The sequence below is a fragment of the Chaetodon trifascialis genome, chromosome 8 (genome assembly GCF_039877785.1).
Source record: "Chaetodon trifascialis isolate fChaTrf1 chromosome 8, fChaTrf1.hap1, whole genome shotgun sequence".
In the NCBI taxonomy this organism is placed as follows: Eukaryota; Metazoa; Chordata; class Actinopteri; order Chaetodontiformes; family Chaetodontidae; genus Chaetodon; species Chaetodon trifascialis.
The window spans coordinates 6,884,073-6,904,089 of record NC_092063.1 but is presented as its reverse complement, the minus strand read 5'-3'; the positions used below and the strand labels follow the sequence as shown (position 1 = coordinate 6,904,089).

General features: G+C 39.7%; 2 protein-coding genes across 6 annotated transcripts in view; one reads left to right on the top strand and one right to left on the bottom strand.

The window, feature by feature from the left end:
* The first annotated feature begins 742 nt into the window (after window positions 1-742).
* On the top strand, window positions 743-1,350 carry LOC139334695 (myoD family inhibitor domain-containing protein 2-like). The gene is made up of 2 exons (XM_070967770.1): window positions 743-971; window positions 1,088-1,350. The coding sequence occupies exons 1-2, from the start codon at window positions 743-745 to the stop codon at window positions 1,348-1,350; spliced, it is 492 nt and encodes a 163-aa protein (XP_070823871.1).
* A 3,660-nt stretch (window positions 1,351-5,010) lies between these two features.
* LOC139335080 (microphthalmia-associated transcription factor-like) overlaps window positions 5,011-20,017 on the bottom strand; it is a 31,462-nt gene continuing 16,455 nt past the window's right edge. For 3 of the 5 annotated variants that reach the window (XM_070968504.1, XM_070968501.1, XM_070968505.1), the window contains 8 exons: window positions 12,912-13,127; window positions 12,730-12,825; window positions 11,956-12,073; window positions 11,679-11,771; window positions 11,529-11,585; window positions 11,362-11,437; window positions 9,934-10,081; window positions 7,934-9,375 (listed from right to left, as the gene is read on the bottom strand). In XM_070968504.1, coding sequence (XP_070824605.1) covers window positions 8,980-9,375; window positions 9,934-10,081; window positions 11,362-11,437; window positions 11,529-11,585; window positions 11,679-11,771; window positions 11,956-12,073; window positions 12,730-12,825; window positions 12,912-13,127 — 1,200 coding nt within the window. In that variant the 3' untranslated portion in view covers window positions 7,934-8,979. Of the gene's footprint in view, window positions 9,376-9,933; window positions 10,082-11,361; window positions 11,438-11,528; window positions 11,586-11,678; window positions 11,772-11,955; window positions 12,074-12,729; window positions 12,826-12,911; window positions 13,128-20,017 lie in introns of all 5 variants that reach the window. The other 2 variants (XM_070968500.1, XM_070968502.1) reach the window with 2 other exon arrangements.

The following is a 20,017-nucleotide window of genomic DNA, read 5'->3' as shown; positions in this document are numbered from 1 at the left end:
TGCCTTTTTCTCTCAGTCCCGCCCTTCTGTCAGTTTCATCTCGGATCAATAATATTTTCTAAACTACATACTATAAATACTCAATTTATACTACAGAGTAGCCTTCATACACTATAGAGTAGTCTCACCTTCATGATCAAAGTCAAGTTACAATGTGTAGTAGCGGAAGAGTGAGAGGATCATAGAGACACATTGCTGCCTGTACTATTCCTTTAATATTTCAATGATCATTCATTATTGTCTGTGCTGCTGAAAATACACCCCCGGACCCATGAGGGTTAGGGTTGGCCCAACACTTCCTCTCCCATTGGGCCACCCCCCCTGTTAAAAATGAACAAACTGACTGCTGCTTGGCTGGAGTTATTGTTAGTACAAGTAGAACAGTGAGGAAGTTAAAATAGTAGTGTGATTGATGGATGCGGTGCATGCCAAATGCTCTATTTTCACACAGTATATATTTTCCTCTGGCCCAGTTCAATCCAGGAAACTAGATCCAAATAAAAGCTTGCAAATCAATAAATCTCTCTCCGCTCAAGTTTTATTGAGCAAGCCTCCTCCATTATACGCTTCCAGTCTCACCTCCCTGACATGCTGCATGTTAATGGTGCTCTGAATAATTAAAACTGCCTCATAGAGGATCTGAGCTACTTGTCCGACAGAGACTGGACTGGACCACAGAATTTTTATGACACCAGTAATGTTTATGTATACAACTCTTAAAGGAAGTGTCCCCAAGCCAGTTATGGGCAGCCCATCTAGAAGGATGATGGGCAGCAAGTCGGTCAGTGGGGTACGCAGGCTGAGCACCATCTCAGAGCAAGAACCAGACAAGCTGGACACCGATTCTAGCTCCCATGATCCCAGGGGAGGCAGCGAATGGGGTGGATCAAGCTTCTCTATGTGCTCTGACAAGTTTAAGAACAGCAGCAGTCATTTTTCCTCTGATGATTCATACCAGCCCGACACTGGAGGTATTGTTTAACTCCTCTTCAGCACAACAGTTGATGTAATTAAACTGAGAAATCCTGAAACTGACTTTTTCAAACCACTAATCTTCTCTTCTATTCCTCAATGTCACTGCCACCAGATGACTGCGCAGCACTTCTTCTCGCTTGTCTACACTGCCGTTTCCACGAGTTAATGGTGCTGCTACCGGATACGTGTGAGAGGGCTGTGAGCCGCTGTTTTCCCTCATACAAATACATCAAGGCGTCCAGTGAGAGAGACCAGCAGGGAATGGATTGCTGCAATTACAAGCTGGAACTGGAGTGTAACTGCTGTGGCTCCTGCAAGGACACAGGGGAACTTTTAGAGCTGGCTATGGAGATATCGGAGGTGTGCTATCGCTGAGAAATTCCTTCTCGGCAGTTCAGCTCTGAGCTGCAAACACAATAAGTTCACTTCAAACAAAATCACAAACATTACGAAACTTGGATGCTCGGCAAACAGCATGTCTGTCTCATCTTGTTCACATTTATGTAATTCATTGCCTGCGTTACTGAGGGTTTTTTATATTGGCCTCAGATGGAAATTTACATGACGTCTTGAGCTTGTGTGCCTCAATATTATCCAAGCAGGTAACTCCTGCCACGTTTTGAAACAGTGTAGGGATGGTTGTTATGATGTGTCAGCCTCCTTGGTTGTTGTTATAGCCACAATCGCCCCTCTGAGCAGAGTAATCAGTTGCCAACATGATGTCCTGTCAGGGTGGAGGAGGGGACAGGGGTGCAGAGTGAGGACAGTTACAGTGTGTATAACGGCGTCCTTGTTACTGTATGTTACTGTTTCACTTCATAAAGCATGACAGTGCAGGCTGAAGACACTGAAGAGACTGAGAATGTGGGAGTATGCTTTGAAATAAAACCCCAGCCATGCACCATACATAGCATGAGCTTAATCTGAGCAGTGCTAGCGGGCAGAGGGAAACTTATCAAGTTTTCTCAGGGACAGTGCACGTTGATCAACGCTACTCTGAATGTGCCAGTGTTCGCAAAAGACAAAATTCAACTGTTAAACGGATTCTTTTTGTTAGTTATCGTAAAAAAGAAAAGAAAAGATGAATGGGTTTATATGTTTAATGCCACTGTAAATTATTTTAATTAGGCACACAAATTAAATATTTATACAGCAGCAGAACGCCATGCCTCGGTCGTCACGTGTGAAACATGTACAGCAGTTGTGGATGAAGTATTTAGTACCATAAAAGCACCCCATTAAGTAATTAATCCATTAAGTAAATCTTGTGCATTAAAATTTTATTTACAAGAGTACACTACTGATTTAGCATTGCACTTAGGTACTATTGTCAAACTGGACAGTTTTTAAAGAAAGAATCAACACTAACGCTGCAGAACCAGAGATATCATCCATAATCCTCCACGCGTTCTTCAGTCAACATCTAGGACCTACATTACCCACAATGCAACGCGACCGCCGACAGTTCCGTCGTTGATTCAGGTGTGTTACGCTTGCAGCGTCTATCGTTAAGATGCTAGCTAGTTTAAGGAAAGATGACTAGCGCGCAACAGAGGCCTGGTAAAAGCACTTCTTTATTTATTAATATAGTTATTTTCATATTTCTAGTCTTTAATTTCGACCGACGTTGACTCTAGTGACATCACTTAAGGCAGTTTTTCAGACTTCCTGTAGCCTGGAGCCACAGAAAGTTTCAAACTACTATTTTTTATGTACTCTGTAACGTTAGTACTCCCCAAGACCTGTCGACAGACGGAGTCCCCCTTTAGGTAAGAGTATCGACGAGTTATCAATAAAAATATACTTAAATTATTAAAATTAAAAGTCCTTTTTTCACTGTTAGTATTCTATGATTGATGCTTTAACGTGTAAGCAGTGAAGCTTATATTAAATGCTTTATATAGAGCTTGGTGGTTTAATTTATAATCTATTTTTTGTGTGTAAAATATTAATGAGAAAAGAAAGCAGTACCTTAAGCTGTCAAGTAGATGTACTTGAGTAAGAAAGAACAATATTTCCCAATACAAAGTATGAAGTAGAGGTATAAAGAAATGAAAATACTCAAGTACAAGTACCCCAGAATTTAAGTACAGATCATGAGTAAATGTACTAGTTGCTTTCCGACAGATGAACGGTGAGTTACGAACAACGCTTCAGCTGCTGCCTTTTTCAGTCCCTGAACAACCAAACACTGAATCAAACTCTGACCTGGAGCTACAGTTTAACCTAATTGTTGTGTTTTCCTCTTGTTGCTTTATTGTGAATCATTTCTGGCTATGAGAACAAGTCAGAACATTGTGTTTCTTGGGCAGTGGTCAGCCCATCATGTCCACCTACATTCAGTCATTCAGTGCAAAAACAGTCCCAGAAAGGACATGTTGCTCTTGACTCATGTAGGACATGAAGAACTAAAGGAACCGTAAGTAACTCCACACCTGCATTTTGTCGTCAGTGATGATGCTGTCAATCAGCTTTGTGGCTCTCAGGTTTGGACAGTTTTTAGACTGGTTTGTTGGCAGCAAGGTCATAGCCCTGGAGTGGACATCACTGGGGAGGGGACATTAGTGGTGCTCGATTGATTAGCTCTTGCAAATTGGCTGCTTTCACCAAAAACATTTGTTTCCGCTCAAAATATGTATTTCCACAATTCCAGTTCCAGTTCAATATACATTTAATAGTATCAAATGTATACATATACAATGCATTATTAATGTATCAAATTGATACATTAATAATGCATTCGAAAGTACTGTACCCACAGCAGGCGGGCAGCGGCTTCTGCTGGGGTACGGCAACACCATATGGACAAACCACAGGCAGAACTGCAGTACACTGTAACACAAGAATCTGTGGTAACAATGAGAATTTGTTTAGTTTAGTTATGATTGTGATTGCATTTGCTCATGCAATCAGACGGCAGCACGGTTGCCTGTCATAGCATAATGAGGGGGATGTGTCCCCCCTAATATGTATTATAATAACAGCCCAGGCAAGCAGACCTGCTGTAGGTTGCAGTTCATGCTTGTATGGAAGAAAAATTAATGTGCAGAGACAAGAATTATGTGCTTTTAGGTGGTAATTTTGGTGCAAGCAGAAACTAACTTTCTTGTTGGCGCATTGGCATTTGAGACAACAAATATTTGACAGACACTTGCATTGTCAAGTATTTTGTAAAGCACTCTGTAACATTGTAAAGTGCTGTATAAATACCAGTACTGTTTCATTGAGGCGGGGAACACGGACATGTTCATTGCCACCATAGTGCGTGTTGCCCACCAGAGGGCGCTGCTGACAGCGGACGAGCTGGGCTGGAGCTGCTCATGTGGCAACAAGACTATGCCCTGGAGTGTCTGAAGCACTGCTCTGAGCATGCATCTCTGTGCAGGTATAATAATAGACAATAAAACCTGTCAGTCACAAAAATATTTTGAGCTTAGTAAGCACAGGTAAAACATAATTCTCTCTTAAATGATATATGTTGATGGTTATTTTGGGAATTTTTTTTGAAGCTTACCAAAAATGGACTGATGAGCTTGCTTCTTCTGTGAACAAATGAAAAAATCAACCAATATACAGTATGTGTTTGCAACTATATCTTGAGAAATGTTTACATTTTCCTTTAAATCCCCCTACTTAGCATTTATAAAAACATGTAAGACATGGTTCACAATGTTCCATAATGTTGTTACAGGCAGATTTAAGTGTTAAAGTTCCCAATAAGTAAAAGCAATGTTTAAATGTTTAAATCACATATGTCTAATTTTTATTAGCTATAATTATATAATTCTTATCAATATTAAAAGGTTTAATTATTGATAAATACATTCATAAACACTGAAATATCCTTATATCTGTTGACAACATCATAGTATGTATAATGGTTAGAAATACTAAATAAGGGACCTTGAAGTAAAGCGTCACTTTATGTTTAATACCGGAAATATACAACAAAATGTTAACATTAGCAGTTTTAGATTGCACCTATTGCCATTAAAATTTCGATACTGAAGAAGAAAAACACAAGCTCTGCAAACATTCAAATAAAACTTTTAATATTTCTCACAAGATAGTTTCCACATTGAGTACCAAGGAAGTTTGAGTTCACTAATCTGAATCCAGTGCGTACAGTAACTATTGCTACATTCATCTCATATAAACTGTAAGAACAGTAGCAACATCAGCAGAGAACATTGTCTGTGTGAACCACAGGAATGAGACTGAGCAGAAGAGATGGCTCTTCATTAGTGGTTCACCCATAATGTGCCATAATAATTAACAGCTGGAAAATTCATTAAGAGAAATCAGTCAAAGTGATGGCTTTAAATTAAGTGCCACCGCCGTCATGTGTGTGAAACTGATGTTCACATTTCAGGGTTTAGATGATTTATCTCATCCATTAAAAAAACAAAACAAAGAAGAAGCTGATCTGGGTTCAGTCAAAGGGTAATGTTACAGGCTTGTGTATATTGCACCATTAAGGCTCACTACATGGGTTTCTCAACTTATTGTCCGCTTACTGGCTTTCGACCACATCTCATGGTCTTAACGACAGAAGTTTCATATGAAGAAAGTCATGTGATGACAGCTAAGCTATCGCCATCTGCTGATGAAGACCGTGAGATGCAGTTGAAAGCTCCAGAGAAGTGATTATTAACTAGCTCTTGAGTTCTTTTAATTTGCCAAATTACTGTGTCCAAGGACAGAAATGGACTTTCACAATATACTTCATGTGTTTGTAGACTACTTAATGGCCTGGTTGCCATCATGTTTTCGATATTGCTTGAAAAGTTGGAGGAGAAACACCGCTAACAGAGGTGCATTAGCTAAGCTGTTAAAAGTTGCTATTTAAATATATGTTATATAAAATTACTGTATTGCATTTAATTTTGGCAACACATTTTGGCAGTCATCACTTTGTACTACATTCACACTCGTCTCAAAAGGATGCTGAATATTCAGTACAACTTTGGAAAGACTGCATCAGTGTAGAATTTGAGCTCAGTGACGATAAATGAAAATGCACAGCCACCCCAAAGTGTTCAGTATCAACTAAGTAAATAAATAAGACATTATGAAATAAATCATTATATGAATAATTGAGACAGAGTGTCTACAGTCATGTTAGCGGCTCTGTGAGGCTGCACTCAGGCACAGCAGCGCTTTGAGATAAATGCTATCATCACGATGCTAATATGCTTACAGTGACAATGCTAACAAGCTGATGCTTAGCAGGTTGTGTTTTGCATGTTTATCATCCTAGTTTAGCATGTTAGCATGCTAACATTTGCTGATTAGCACTAAACACTAACAATAAGTACAGCTGAGGCTGATGGGAATGTAGATTTACCCTTTGGTCATAAATCCATAAGCATCTGACAAATATAAATTATGAACTGATGATCAGCACATTACAAATGAAAGGTTCACCAAAGTTAATACAATCATTGCACTGCATTTTCCCCACTGACATATTTTCATTGACATGACACTGACATGTTGTCATTTCATTTTAAATGTTACTTTTCATGACAGTGGAGTTTCAGTAAATCCCATGCCTCCAACCTTGCCAAGATAACTCTTGTGTGCTGAGTAGCAATTCAAGCTTACAAGCCAATGTAGCAAGTTAGCTGGGCAGCTACATACCATTTGTGGCCACATTGTACCAGGTCAGTCACTTTGTGTTTGGTCAGTATTCGTTTTAGTTGCTCTAGCTAGTGGACGCTAACAAGCTAGCAAGCCAAATTTTGTGCCTGAGGGGTGATGATATGAAATTCAAATCACCGGTTACCTTGAAAATAAGACTAATTGACATTCAGTAATAATCATGGGTTTTAATAATTTATTAAATAGATAAGCATTCATTTGTTTATTTTTGTTTTACTACATTTATATTTTTCTAACAATGCCTTATTTATTTATTTAGTACTGAACACTTTGGGTTTCATATTAACAAACCCTTTCTTGTGGTTCTGGAGTCTGAGAGGCTTAAAGTGTTATCTTGCACTGACAAAAGGCCCTTTCCTTCTGCTTTCTTGTGTACTTTGGCACTTTTCAGTTAATCCATGAAGCACCAAACACCAGCAGAAACATCAACAAAATGTTGCATCGCTGTCTACGACTCCTCTCACATCACCAGGATTACAGAAACAACTGTAAGGCACTTAAATCAATTAAAAAGATAATTACTTTGATACTGTTTTCAGCTAATTCATATGTAGATCACATTATCAAGACATGATGCTGCTCTGCAGGCACAACTTCAACCATTGCATAGTTTAACAAAACGGAGGCTGTGCTGTAACAGGGCTCTCAATGTATGGCAGGTAGTTATTAACAAAGACATTCTGATGCAGTGTGCTACAACCGTCGAAAACAAACTGCTGAACTATACAACAACCGTACACCATAAAGAATCTACAATCTCATACAACTTTCTGTATGCATTTGAAAAGCCAAGTACAACAGTTAGTTAATGCTTAGATAAAAAAGGCGAACAAACCATGGTTCAATTTACAGAGGTCATTCCAGTGTTTGGACAATGTCATGCATTTCATACAAAATCCCAAAGCAGTCTCCTTATACTCCTTGGCAATATAAATGTTCACATAATGGAAATAAAAACCACACTGAATGTGAAATGTCACCACAGTGGTGTTAAAAAAACAATAATTTAGGAAATGGATGGAGAAGTATAAAAACTGAGCAACACATGTCAGAAGTGTTACACTGTGTGTGCAGTTCTGTTAGTCCGATCACGACAGCCAAGAATACAACACAAACTCAACTGATTCAACTTTCTCACCTTAATCACCTATTAAAGATTTACAGAGTTATGTAACAATCAGATCTGTGAAGTGAAATCACCTTCGTGTGTGTGTGTCAGGGCTAAGCAGGATTTTTACCTTTTGATTGGAGCTAATTTTCGACTAGTTTTTGAAACTGCATTATAAAAAAATCTCTTATTTAATTCTTTCTTAAAGTACTTCAGTGGTTTTGGCAGAGAGGAATGTATTTTGGTAATATATCTGATACACATTTATTGCTGAATAGTCAGCGCTAGATGTTTTAAGGATGCATCCGTGTGGTGAAACTTGACCTTTCTCTCTCGTCACTGCTTCTTGCTCATTATGATACCGCATAAAAGACTAAAAATAGCCATTATCAATGTCCATTTTGTTTAATTTTAATTATCTTGAATGAGACATTTTACCTTCCTATTTTTTTAACGTGCTTTCATTTGTTACTTCAAAAAGGCTTGTTTAAATACCTTATTATAAATTATTTTTGTGGGGAATGTGTACACAAAGTCCTGTTTACATTGATACATAAATAAGATCAAATCTACAAATGATTAATATTTGTCAAGCAAGAAATTTCAACTGGAAGACTGACAAAGACTCAGCTAACAGCCAAAACATGTGCATAGCAATACAACATCGATGTATAGACATCTTAATAAGGCATCAACACATTCAAGTTCAATCTAAGACACGAGGAGTGTAAAGCACTATAGTAATAAATAGATTTTTTTTTCTTCTATTATTGCTAGTGATTTAAAAAGCAGTGTTCATCTCACCACAAAATATCTACATTTCTGACCATGATTTATAACTTCCCTAGATTCTTTGGAATCAATAGAAATAAACATAATCTAGCCTCTATCCAAGGATAAATGCATATATTTTTTTTAAATATAAAAACTTCTATTTTTGTAACTCATTGTCATCAAAGTGTTGATTAAAGCAAACGTACTTCATAATCAGTCCTTGAAATCAAGGTTGAGGGCTTGAGAGGACAAAGATATCACAAAAGAAAAAAAAAAAACCTAACAAAAAAACATGAATGGAAAAGATACATGTAAACACGGGAGGGGGGAGGAAAAAAAAAACAAAAACAAATGACACAAACAGGATGAAGCCTCTCCGGCAGCTTGGAGTGTGTTAGCTACTGACAGCAGGGTGGAGGGGTTGGAGATGCAGGTGAGGTGTCTTCCAGTAGGGGGTGCTAACAGCCCTGCTCATTCTCATCCATGCTCACACTGCTCTTGCGACTGCTGTCCTTCGAAGCGTCCGGGGAGATGGACGAGAGCAAAGGGTCCCCCCCTCTCACCGGTGATAAGGTGTCTTCCATGAGGATGTCGTTGAGCTTGGAGCCCGGCTTGCTGTGAACGCTATAGTGGCCCTCGGGGAAGTTAGAGTGGCCTTCGTTTACCTCCAGGGTGCCGGGTGGTTCTGGAGTGCAGGCGGGGTGGTGTTGGTGATGGGGGTGGAGCGTGTACAGGTCCTGGTGACAGTCTTCCAGAGCGGTCTCCTGCTTAATGGTCCGGCCCCCGAGCTCAGCAGAGCAGAGTGCTGAGGATGCGATGGCCAGACCGTGAGCCCGCGCCTGCATCTCTAACTCCTGCAAACCACAGAGAGAGACGCGATGAATCAAAGAGCTGAGCTTAAGAGAGTGAAATACAAGATTTATTAAGAGTTGAGAATAATACAATATACTGCGTTCTGCTACATATACTGTTTTTCATTCGTATGCAAGTTAGGAATAATACAGTAAATACGATGGATTATGCTACATTTACACATTGTGCACAGTCATGGCAAATATTGCACATATTGCATGGTCCATTGTGTATGTGCGCATGTGCACAATGTGATTAATCAGTGTCAGCTGAACTGATTCACACAGATCCTGTCGCCTCTTGTGATCAATTAGTTACAAGATGATGGTCTCAACAGCCACCTCACTCCTCACACACGTGGCCTTCGCTGTGTGAATCAGTGGCTCTGCTCGTTTCCCAAAGCTCGATATATTTTATAAAACAACTTTCATATATACAGCTTTTTAAGAGTAACATTCAAGCACTTTTCAAGCACTTTCAAGGCACCTAAACCCTCTCAAAGCGTTTATTATCATCTAAATTCGATAGCTATGAATGCACCGTCATGAAGTTTTACGTACCTGTATCCTCAACATCAGATGTCGATTGGCATGCTCGAGCTTCTTCTGGCGGTTCTCCAGCTCCTTGGCCCTCTGCTGTTCCCGCTGTAGCTTCCTGATGTAGTCCACTGATGCCTTCAGGATGGTGCCTTTGTTCCAGCGCATGTCCCTGAAAATCACAGAGGAGCCATCACTTGTACATCCTGCAGTCTCTTAGATCGTATAGCTTTGATGTCAGACGGTCAGCGATCTCTACTGAGTAGATAAATTACATACAGTTTTCTTTCAACTTGGACTTCTATATAACAGACCACTCGCTGTCATTTAGCTCTGTTTAGTTTGAAAAACAATGCACACAAAGGATCAGAGCTGCTCTGGAGGTCACAGAGGTGACCACAAGCATCACAAGGATGACCCGACGCTCCCTGAAGACTGAAGGCTGCAGTGACTACGATCAATCAATCTGTGTTATAGATCCAACCTCTCCACAACCTCTCCTGCTGAGAGGTGTTACGCTTCGAGGTCTGAAGCCTTCAGGGCAGGCGTTTAAAGTAAAGCCATAATGCTAGTATTGAAAACTATAATGCTGGCAAGCACATGTCTGTTTCCCACTCATTATGTGTTATCCATGATAAGACAGTGTTAAGCCAGCTCGGTCTCTGAGTTTGTATGGAGGCGTATGAGTGGGTGGAGCGTATGAGTGGGTGGAGCGCCCAGCTGGGGTTTAGCAAAACAACCATGGGCTGACTGACACAACAAAAGGGGCTTCCCAGAACCTCAGGGAGGGTCAAAGGACAGAGAGAGAGACAAGAGTGAGCTAAATGTCAGTGTACACAAAACAATTTAACTGACCATCACATGATGACCATTTTGTGTACTTCACTACATTTATATTTTATGTGTGCATGAGTTTCTTCCTTTAACCACCTTGTTGATCGATCCAGCAGATCTGCGTCACTACACAGGTCAACTGATTAAAAGATAGGTTTACATTCACATGCCCTCTCAATGTAAGACATGGGGGGCAAGATCCATAACAACAGATTCAACTGAGTTACATAAATTAACGGGGTGACTTCAAATGTTTGATACTTGATTCTACTACTATTCTACTACTTGATTCTCTAAATCTGCTTGATTTATGTAGCTCAGACTGCTGAAGCCTCATATTAGCTTCAGCTGAATTTTAGAATGCATTTTTGTACATAACTGGGTCAGCAAATTACATTAAAATCCCATCCGGAGAGGATCCCTTGTGGCTTTTTCAATGTGCGTGCATACAGTGTGGGCATGTGTGTATTGTTTTCAGACCGACTTGAAAAGATCAGTCTCTCTGCACTATTTTTTCCTCTATTTGTCACTTTTTAAATGACAAAGGTGAGTCTTATTTTAAAGAAAATCTGTCTTGAATAAGAAATAAAGCAAAAGTTAATAAAATGAGCAACTTACGGGTCATTGGATTTTGGAATTAAAGTTCCCAATTCCTTGATTCGATCATTGATGTTAAACCGTCGTCTTCTTTCAACTGCAAAACAAAAAAATGCACGACTAACTGATTAACAAAATGTTCACATTCACAGAATTATACATGTAATTAAAGTGCAATTAAAACTCACTCAAATTGTGGTTGTCCTTCTTCTGCCTCTCCTTTGCCATAGCTCTCACCTCTGCTTCTGAAAAAAGTTTGATTTCTCAATCAAATAAAATGAAAACTAAAAATGTGGAGCTCCTACATCTACATTTTGAGGCCAATCAACCACACGTACCCACAGGGAACCCTTCAGGCCTTTGATAGTTGTCAAACTTGCCACAGGATCCAGACTTATCCAGCATATGCATGATGGCCGGGGATTGTGAAACTATATGGGAAAAGATTTTTTTTGTTCAGCTATCAAAATGTGCAGAATGGCTGCAAGTACATTGGAAAAAAAGCATGTCAGTCACGATGAGAAGCTGAATCTGTAAACATCTGATAGATGAACTGTGATGACAGAAACCAGGTTTTTAAAGGTTTGTATGGCTGTGACTGACTGTGCTGCTCACCAGAGTATTCCCTTTTGATGTTGGGCAGGTTGGCTGGGCAGGAGTTGCTGATGGGCAGACCTTGCTGGGACATACCCTGATTACCATACATGTCCATAAGGTTAGCAGGCACGGGGATCTGAAGACACGGTGAGAAAAGGTTATTATATGTTGCAAATAAGCATGATGACACTGTTAAAGGGGCAGTTCAGCATTTTGGAAAGATAGATAACACTGTCATGTGCTTAGCTTAGCATAGCATAAAGACTGAAAACAGCTAGCTCCGCTCAGTCCAAAGGTTAAAAAGGAAAAATCCGCCTACCAGCACTTTTTAAAGCTCAGTAATTAACACACTGTATCTCATTTGTGTAATCCACACACATACACAAAATGTGTTTTAAGTGCAGGTTATGTGTGGGACTATTTCTTGGCCGGTTGCAGTGGTTTCCTTGAGTCTCTGCTGGTTGTGTGGCAACCTCACATTACGACTGTGACGACTCCAGGAAGTATTCCTCAAAATTGCCCAAATTTGAAAGACAATTTCTTTCAAATTTGGGCAACTCGGGATAGCTGCAGCTCCTGGTAGCCCAGTAGAGCTAATTTTCAACATTCAGTTCATTGTAGTCAATCGCTTCCAGCTAAGGCAAAGCAGAAGGCTGAGATTTTATCTTTAAAGATTTTATTTAGATTCCCAAATGCATAGAGAACACCACAAAAAGTGCCCTCGTTTGGTGGCCTTAAAAAGAGGGTTGTGCTTATAGAGACTCAGTGTTGACGATGAACTGACACACATACCGTGTTCGCCATCTGAAGTCCTGGATCCATGAGGCCGAGGATATCGTCACTGTAACTGGACTCCAGACTAATAATGTCATCAATGACATCATCCATCTAAAACAAAGGCGTCTGATTAAAGATCACAAAAAGGGGAAATCTGTCACTGCGAGACACGACGATCAATCAAAATAAGACCTCACCTCTTTCTCGCAGTTAGCATTCAAGGTCAGTAAGGCCATAGGGCTGTTGGGGGCGCTGTTGCCCGGCCCTGGCGGCATGCCCCCGTGGTCAGAGGACTGGTTGGGGCAGGGCAAGCTCAACACCTGAGAGCCAAGCTTTCCCAGATACCGCTTCACCTGCTGCTGCTGGGAGCGCTGGATGTGGTATTTGGTTGGGTTCTCCAGGTGAGTCTGGACCTGTTGGTGGAAGAAGAAGGGAGAGAGCCAAGAGGGCATAAATAAATGATTTAAATATGCACCTGAGCCACCGAGGAGACGAAGTTCATTTCAAATAATCCCACTTTCCATGTTTCTTGGCCATGCAGTCTTTTATTAGATGAAACGGACTCTAAATATACCTCAAAGTCTTGCCTGTCTCTAGTATTACACAGTTCTGACTATAAAATTAAAATAAACTTGGCACAGATTTCAAAGCCTTCGATGCATTAAGCGCTCTTCTTTTGAGACGCTGTCAAGTGTTGTTATCTCAAAAAGTCTTGGCAGAAAACAAAAACATTTTCGACTTATTTTTCTTGAACTGCAACTTTCTGCTTTTCCAGTGCACATATTTCAAACCCCATAAATAACCCCTCTCCACGCTCCCCGGTTATGGATAAGTTTGATTGCTGTGGATCATTAATCCCCACACAGCACTAATGATGCAGAAAAGCTACTGCAGGCAAATAAACAAACTTCAGAGACACTCGTTGTCAGGCTGTAACACATTTTAAATGGAGCAGTGCTGCCGCATTCAAGCTCTCATTTGGATCTATATTTAAACATTTCTGTCTATTGCCTGAAGTTTTTTGATGCAATACATTTTGTAGTTTGTAAAACAGCAACACTGAACCGTTCACGCTTAATGTAGACACGGCACAGCTGTATTTAATGGCGCAACTGAGTCGGCTTTCAGACAATAAATTAGGTAAAACTTTTGTCTCATACCGTCAAAAAAAGGACAACTTTAACTTTAAACATACCTCATAAGGATGGTATCCAAGCATCTCAAGCATCATTTACAGTAAAGTGATCCGTCAAATACTAAAAACTTCTTCCTCTGTCTGAACTAACAAGTGCTGTAGCTGCTTCCCTCTTGGTTGCACCAGGAGACTAAGCCTGCAAGTGTGAGGACAGTTGCATCCGGCTCATCTTTTAAAAGGCAAGAAAAGTAATTAGTTATGCATGTCAGGGAATCTCAGCGAAGTACAATGAGCTTTTTCAAATTTGTGTTGTTTTATGTAAAACCTGAATTTATTCCTTTATGGTGTATCACTTGATGTCAGGATGCGGTGCTAACAGTTAGTGCCTTTGTTTTGCAAGGCCACCCCTATGACTGAAACTGGCCTGGGGGCTATCAGTTTGCTGCATCCACTTTTTTTTTAACCCTGTGGATGCTAGTCCTGCTTCTCCACTTCAACACAGCACTAACACCATCCTCACATCCTTGTTTGTCTGCAGCTCGGGTCTCCACGCGCCTTTAAATTGCATTTTTAATTGGCAGAAACCGGCATACCACATCTAAAAATCGCTGAATTAGTCTCAGCTACCTACCGGCTATTTTTTAAACTGATGTATTTGTACTGCTTAAGCTCAGAGGATTTGGGTTCATTAACAGAGCTGAGGAGGTCAGAGGATCTAGACAAACTCTAAGCTACCTCTGACATTTCTGTGGAAACTCCACTGGTCTGCACTCCACAGCTGAAATGAAACTGTTATTGAACAAATACATAAAAAAATTAACTTGACACCCAAAAGCAACTTCATTCACAATACATGGAGCCTAAGAAAAAGAGAAAAGGCATTGACTTCTTTTGCTGGGCATGAATACTCTGTGGAAACATCAACATAATCTGACAGTCCACATGTGCATGTTTGCACTTTCGAACTTGGTCTGAATGACATGCAAAAACAATCATATTGTGATTATTTTGACAGATATTGCGAATGCTAATTTTTGCATTTTATTTTCACTGAAAAAACATATAAAAGTGACGATGGTGTGATTTTTGCTGGGGTCTGTACCAAACCAGCGTCTTCCTTTACATCTGGAGGATTTGTAGGCAGAAGCATCTCACAAAGCTTCATTTATAAGTTATGTTGCGACACATTTTATTTGTTTTGGATATTGCATTTGGCCATATTCCAATGAATTGTTCAGCCCTACTTTGAACATCATCCATGCGTTCTCTGGTGGGGGAACTGCTTGCTTGTCTATCATTTGTCACTCCTGCCTCCTCTCTTTGCTTGCACTCTTCTATTGTTTAAAATATTACAACCAGCCAGGTCACGTCAGACTGTCTGTCTGTTCTCTGCTTCTCACCAAGAACAGAAAGCATTTAAGAGTCTCTTTTGCAGGCTCGTATACAGCATCATTGTTGTGCTGGGGACGCTCATGTGAGAGGTGCATTAACATATCTCCCGCAGGTATGACTGAGACCACCTTTGGCTGTAAATTGTCATCAGAGGGTCATAAAGCTGACACCACTGAGGGGGGCATATTTACAGCACCTGAATGACTCATTAAGAAGAACTATATCACGCTTTGGGCTAAAGTGCAAAAGAATGGGATCCTTTAGTGTTGGCCACTAATTGAATCCTTTGGTCTTTACTTTACTTTGCTCTCATTATGCTGTTAAACTCTGGTGTAATACTGTTACTGAGGACCATTTTCACTGATATCAGATCAACAGTGCAGTTACTACAAAAAATGACTGCTTCCAAAAAAGTTGGGACTAATTAATAATTTAGTTTAATTGCAATTGATCTTTGGTTTCACAAAGTGTGTCCTGACTTGTTTGGGTTGGGGTTGTACATTATGAACCAAAGTGACTTTGGTCCTGAAAATAGACTGTGAAGGGCAGCAGAGTATTTAGAAACATAATCCAGATGGATATACCTGAGCCATAAATGAGTATTCCAATTACTTGCACTCACATGAGTAACCAATTGGTAAACAAATACACCATTTATTGACTAAACCACCAATAACTCAGCAACTCAGGTTGGTTTCATTCTTGGTCTAATAGAGCATTTAACATATCTTTATTGTCTCCCACTTTTTAATATTTTTGATCTTAATTCTTGTCTAAAATTGTGTCTATGTTTTCGGTCTGTTGATTTTTGTATTAGTTTGTAGATTATTTTCTCATTTAACTCTTGATCAATACTTTGGTCCATAATATGTCAGCAAATCAGAAGTTCCCGAAGATCAAGGGGACATATTCAAATCGTTTTGAAAAAAAAAAAACGCAGAAAAGCAGCAAACACTCACAATTTACCAATTATGAAAGTACTGTAATTTTCTGTCAATCTGCTGATGGTTTTAGCTCTCACATGCAGCAGAAAACATTAACTAACCATCATTTTGCTTAATAATAAATCCGTAATCAATCTAAAATAGTACTTAAGCTTCAGTTAATTGAATGTACTTGAATGAGTGTTTGAGAATTAGTTCTTTAATATTTAATACTGCTGTCAAAAATATCACATTATTGACACGTTAACGCAAATCAATTTTAACTGCGTCATTTTTTTTTATTGCGAGATTAACGTTCTTTGTGACCTAGCGAACTTGTATTTTTTGATAAGCAGTGGCCACTGCTAGTAATGTAAGAAAAACTACAGGAAAACTCAACAACAAAACAATAGGCATGCCCCATGCACACGTTTGGTCTTGCCTGCTCGCTAGCTGTAAAAGAGTAGGCTACTGGTTTGTGTGGATGTCAAACGCGAAACGCCGAATTGGATGCGAAACAAGATCCTGAATGGAAAGTTTAGTTTCAAAAATTTGCCAGATGTGTCGACTGACAAGACCAAAGTTATCTGTGTGTATTGTCGGTGTGAACTGAGTTATCACCGTAGCACATCCAGTCTGAAATACCATTTGATGGCCAAACACAAGGCAAATGCGAATTCTCTGCCGCCTCCTTGTCAAAACCAGGAGACAATGGATGGCTTTCAACAGAGGCATATGGATGCTAGTATGTTCAAAGGAAACTTAAGAAAGGAAAGTTTAAGCCATGGTTTAACTGCACTATAGCCTGAGTCCCAGTTTACAATGATGTGCACTTTGCAACTTTATCTTGTATCACCCTGTCTTGATCCCTTAGAAAGGGTTGTTGAAGGGGCTTTTTTTGTAACCAAGCATTTATTTTTTTGTCATCCGTTTATTGACAGTGTTAAATTGTGTGAGATTTCAAATGTGAATGACTGCTCAAAGTGAGAATGTTAGTGTGAAATATAACACTACACGTTTTCAATTAGAAAACATTTGCACAAAGCGAGCCTATCCACTTTTCCACGTTGATAAGAGTATTAAAATGATAATTCAAGGGACATTTAGAATAGATAAAAATGTGCAATTAATTTTAATTAAGTTAACTATGACATTCATGAGATTAATTGCGATTAAATATTTTAATCAATTGACAGCACTAATATTTAATAATCTGAATATTATGTTGAAAGCCACACAGCCAAACTGTGACCAACTTTATTGGAAAATAAAATGTTTTCAATTCTATTAAATTTCTGTTGAAAAGGCTTTATTCTCAAAAGATGCACAGTCACAATACTGTCGTCTTCCTTCACTCATTGTGGCATCTCTTCATTAAAAGAGTCAGTCAGCGGCTGTCATAATATATAAAAATCCCAATATTAGCTTGTGGGAAAACATACATAATCATTACTGCTGCCCGTCTCATCGGTTGGTTGCCGCCATCGTTCCCTCTGACCTCGAGGATTACTGGGTGTGCTGTCCATCTCTGTGTGGGAACAATCACTGTTTCATAGCAGCTGCTTTAGCGACTGCAGCTTTACTGAGCGTGCTCTCTGAGGGCCAGGTGTGTAAGACATGCAGGGAGGTAAAATTCACGGTCTCATCTAAAGTGTACGGAAACGAAAGTTTGGTCCCAGCTTTTCTGTCTCGTTTCCTCGCTGTTTTTGACACCTGTGGAGGCTTTTTTATTCATCATTGTACCAACTTCTAATATTATGTGGTAATATTTACACTCCTAAATGTTCATTTCACTCATTTGTGGTGTGTTTCTGTGGCCTGGCCTGAACACACTGCATGCTAGTCCCTACATTTAGTCTATTTGTGTCTTCTTATCCCAGGTGGTATGTGAACAGGTTGTGTCCAGTGCAACCACAGCACTATTCAAATATATCTGATTTTATAAAACCTGCTAAGATTAATACATTCATGTTTCAGATGTATGTTTTTCCTAACTTTGCTATCCTGTTATTCATCTCACGACCCCTCGGATTTATCTTGTGACCTCTTGGGGGTTCCATACTACTGCTGTATGCACACATGTACAGCAAAATTTGTCTTATATAAAGTAACAAAGAACCACTGATTCAACCTCTCTGTGTGCGTCACCTCCTATATATTCACACATCCACAGAACTGATAGCTGTCACTGTCTAAATATAGAAACAAAGACACTGTACAAAGGATTACTGTAGGAGCCCCATACAACTGTCTCTCTCTCTCCCTCTCTCTCTTTCTCTCTCTCTCTCTCTCTCTCTCTCTCTCTCTCTCTCTCTCTCTCTCTCTCTCTCTCATGCACTAAGAATAGAAACAAAGAGGTCATTAAGGGCATTACGTGCACAACATAAAGGAAAAGGTGCCCAATAAAACATCCAAGTATGACGACATAAACCTGGTACAGTGGATGCAACAGCTGGGTTTCAGTCTGGAAAAGAAATGATGTTTTAGATCATTAGTCGATCCACGCATTAGTCTGCTGACAGACCAAAATGCCCAACATCTCATGGTTCTACCTCATAAATTGTGAAGATTTTTGCTTTTTTATGTTATATGACTGAATATCTTTGGGTTTTGGTCAGATAAAAAAGTAATTTGAAGACTGAGCGATTGATCGATTTATCCAGGCAATGAAAAGCACGTTACTTGGAAGCTGCTTGTTAAAACCCTAAATTAATTCATCTTTTCAGTATTTTTCTTTGCTGGTTTCAGTTTGTCAGATGTGAGGATTTGCCGCTTTTCTTTGTCTCATAGTTAACTGAATATCTTTGGGCTTTGAACTGACTCACCTTGTGTTCTTATGTATCACATTCTTCACTATTTTCTAACATTTAATAGACTGGGTGATTAATCAGTTAGCTGTTATTAAAATAAGCTGATCAATCAGTTCCAAAAATATCAATAATCATTAGTCACAGACCTAAAATTTGTCTCACTGACACATGAATTAGTCGACGCCAAAGACCTGATAGATTGTTAACCAGCTGAAATCAGTTAGTTTGACTCAAAGAAATTAAAATGTATCAGTGTTTTTACAGCTTGTTTTTGTCTTCAGGGACTTCCTAAATTATCACACATAATTAGATGATCTCACTGCTCTGAGTTCACTGGAGCCCCCTGGGGGGTCACAGACCTCAGGGTGGAACATCCTGGCCTCGTCAATACATACTGTAGCTTTTGTTATGATGAACTGGTGCGAGGGTGAAAATGTGTTTTTAAAGACGTGGCATGTACGCAAAGTGGATGCATCTTCACAGACTGGACTTCTACAGGGTCTTTGTCTCTGTCTATGCCATATGAATAAGGAGTCTACAGATGGCGGTGGTCACCTATGGGCACTGGTCTTGGATCTTTAAGAGTTCTATATAAACCGACGCATCTTCAACACTACAGTCATTCAGCGTGTCAGCTTGTGTAAAAACCAACACGCAGAGCATATAATTGTAAAGATCTGAGCGCCAGAAGGACTTGAACTTTACTTTACCCAGCCTCACTTAACGTACTCTTTAACAAATGTTTGGAAATTTGACATAAACTGCTAACTCACAGCCTCTGCAGCCACAGCAAACAAGACAGCTCGTTGTTTATCAGCTCGTTTTTAGCCATCAACAGCCCAGAGGGCATCGGCAACATAACCCCCAAAGAGTCCAACACGCTCTGCAGAAACAAGCACAAAGCATCCCGCTGTGCCGAGAGAGGACACTGATTTGTGTTTTTTTTTTTTTTCCCCTTGACTTGCATGCTTTGGGCATTCCATGATGGTCCTACCAGGATACATTAACAAGAATGCCCCCATTTGCTACGCAGGCTAGAAGAA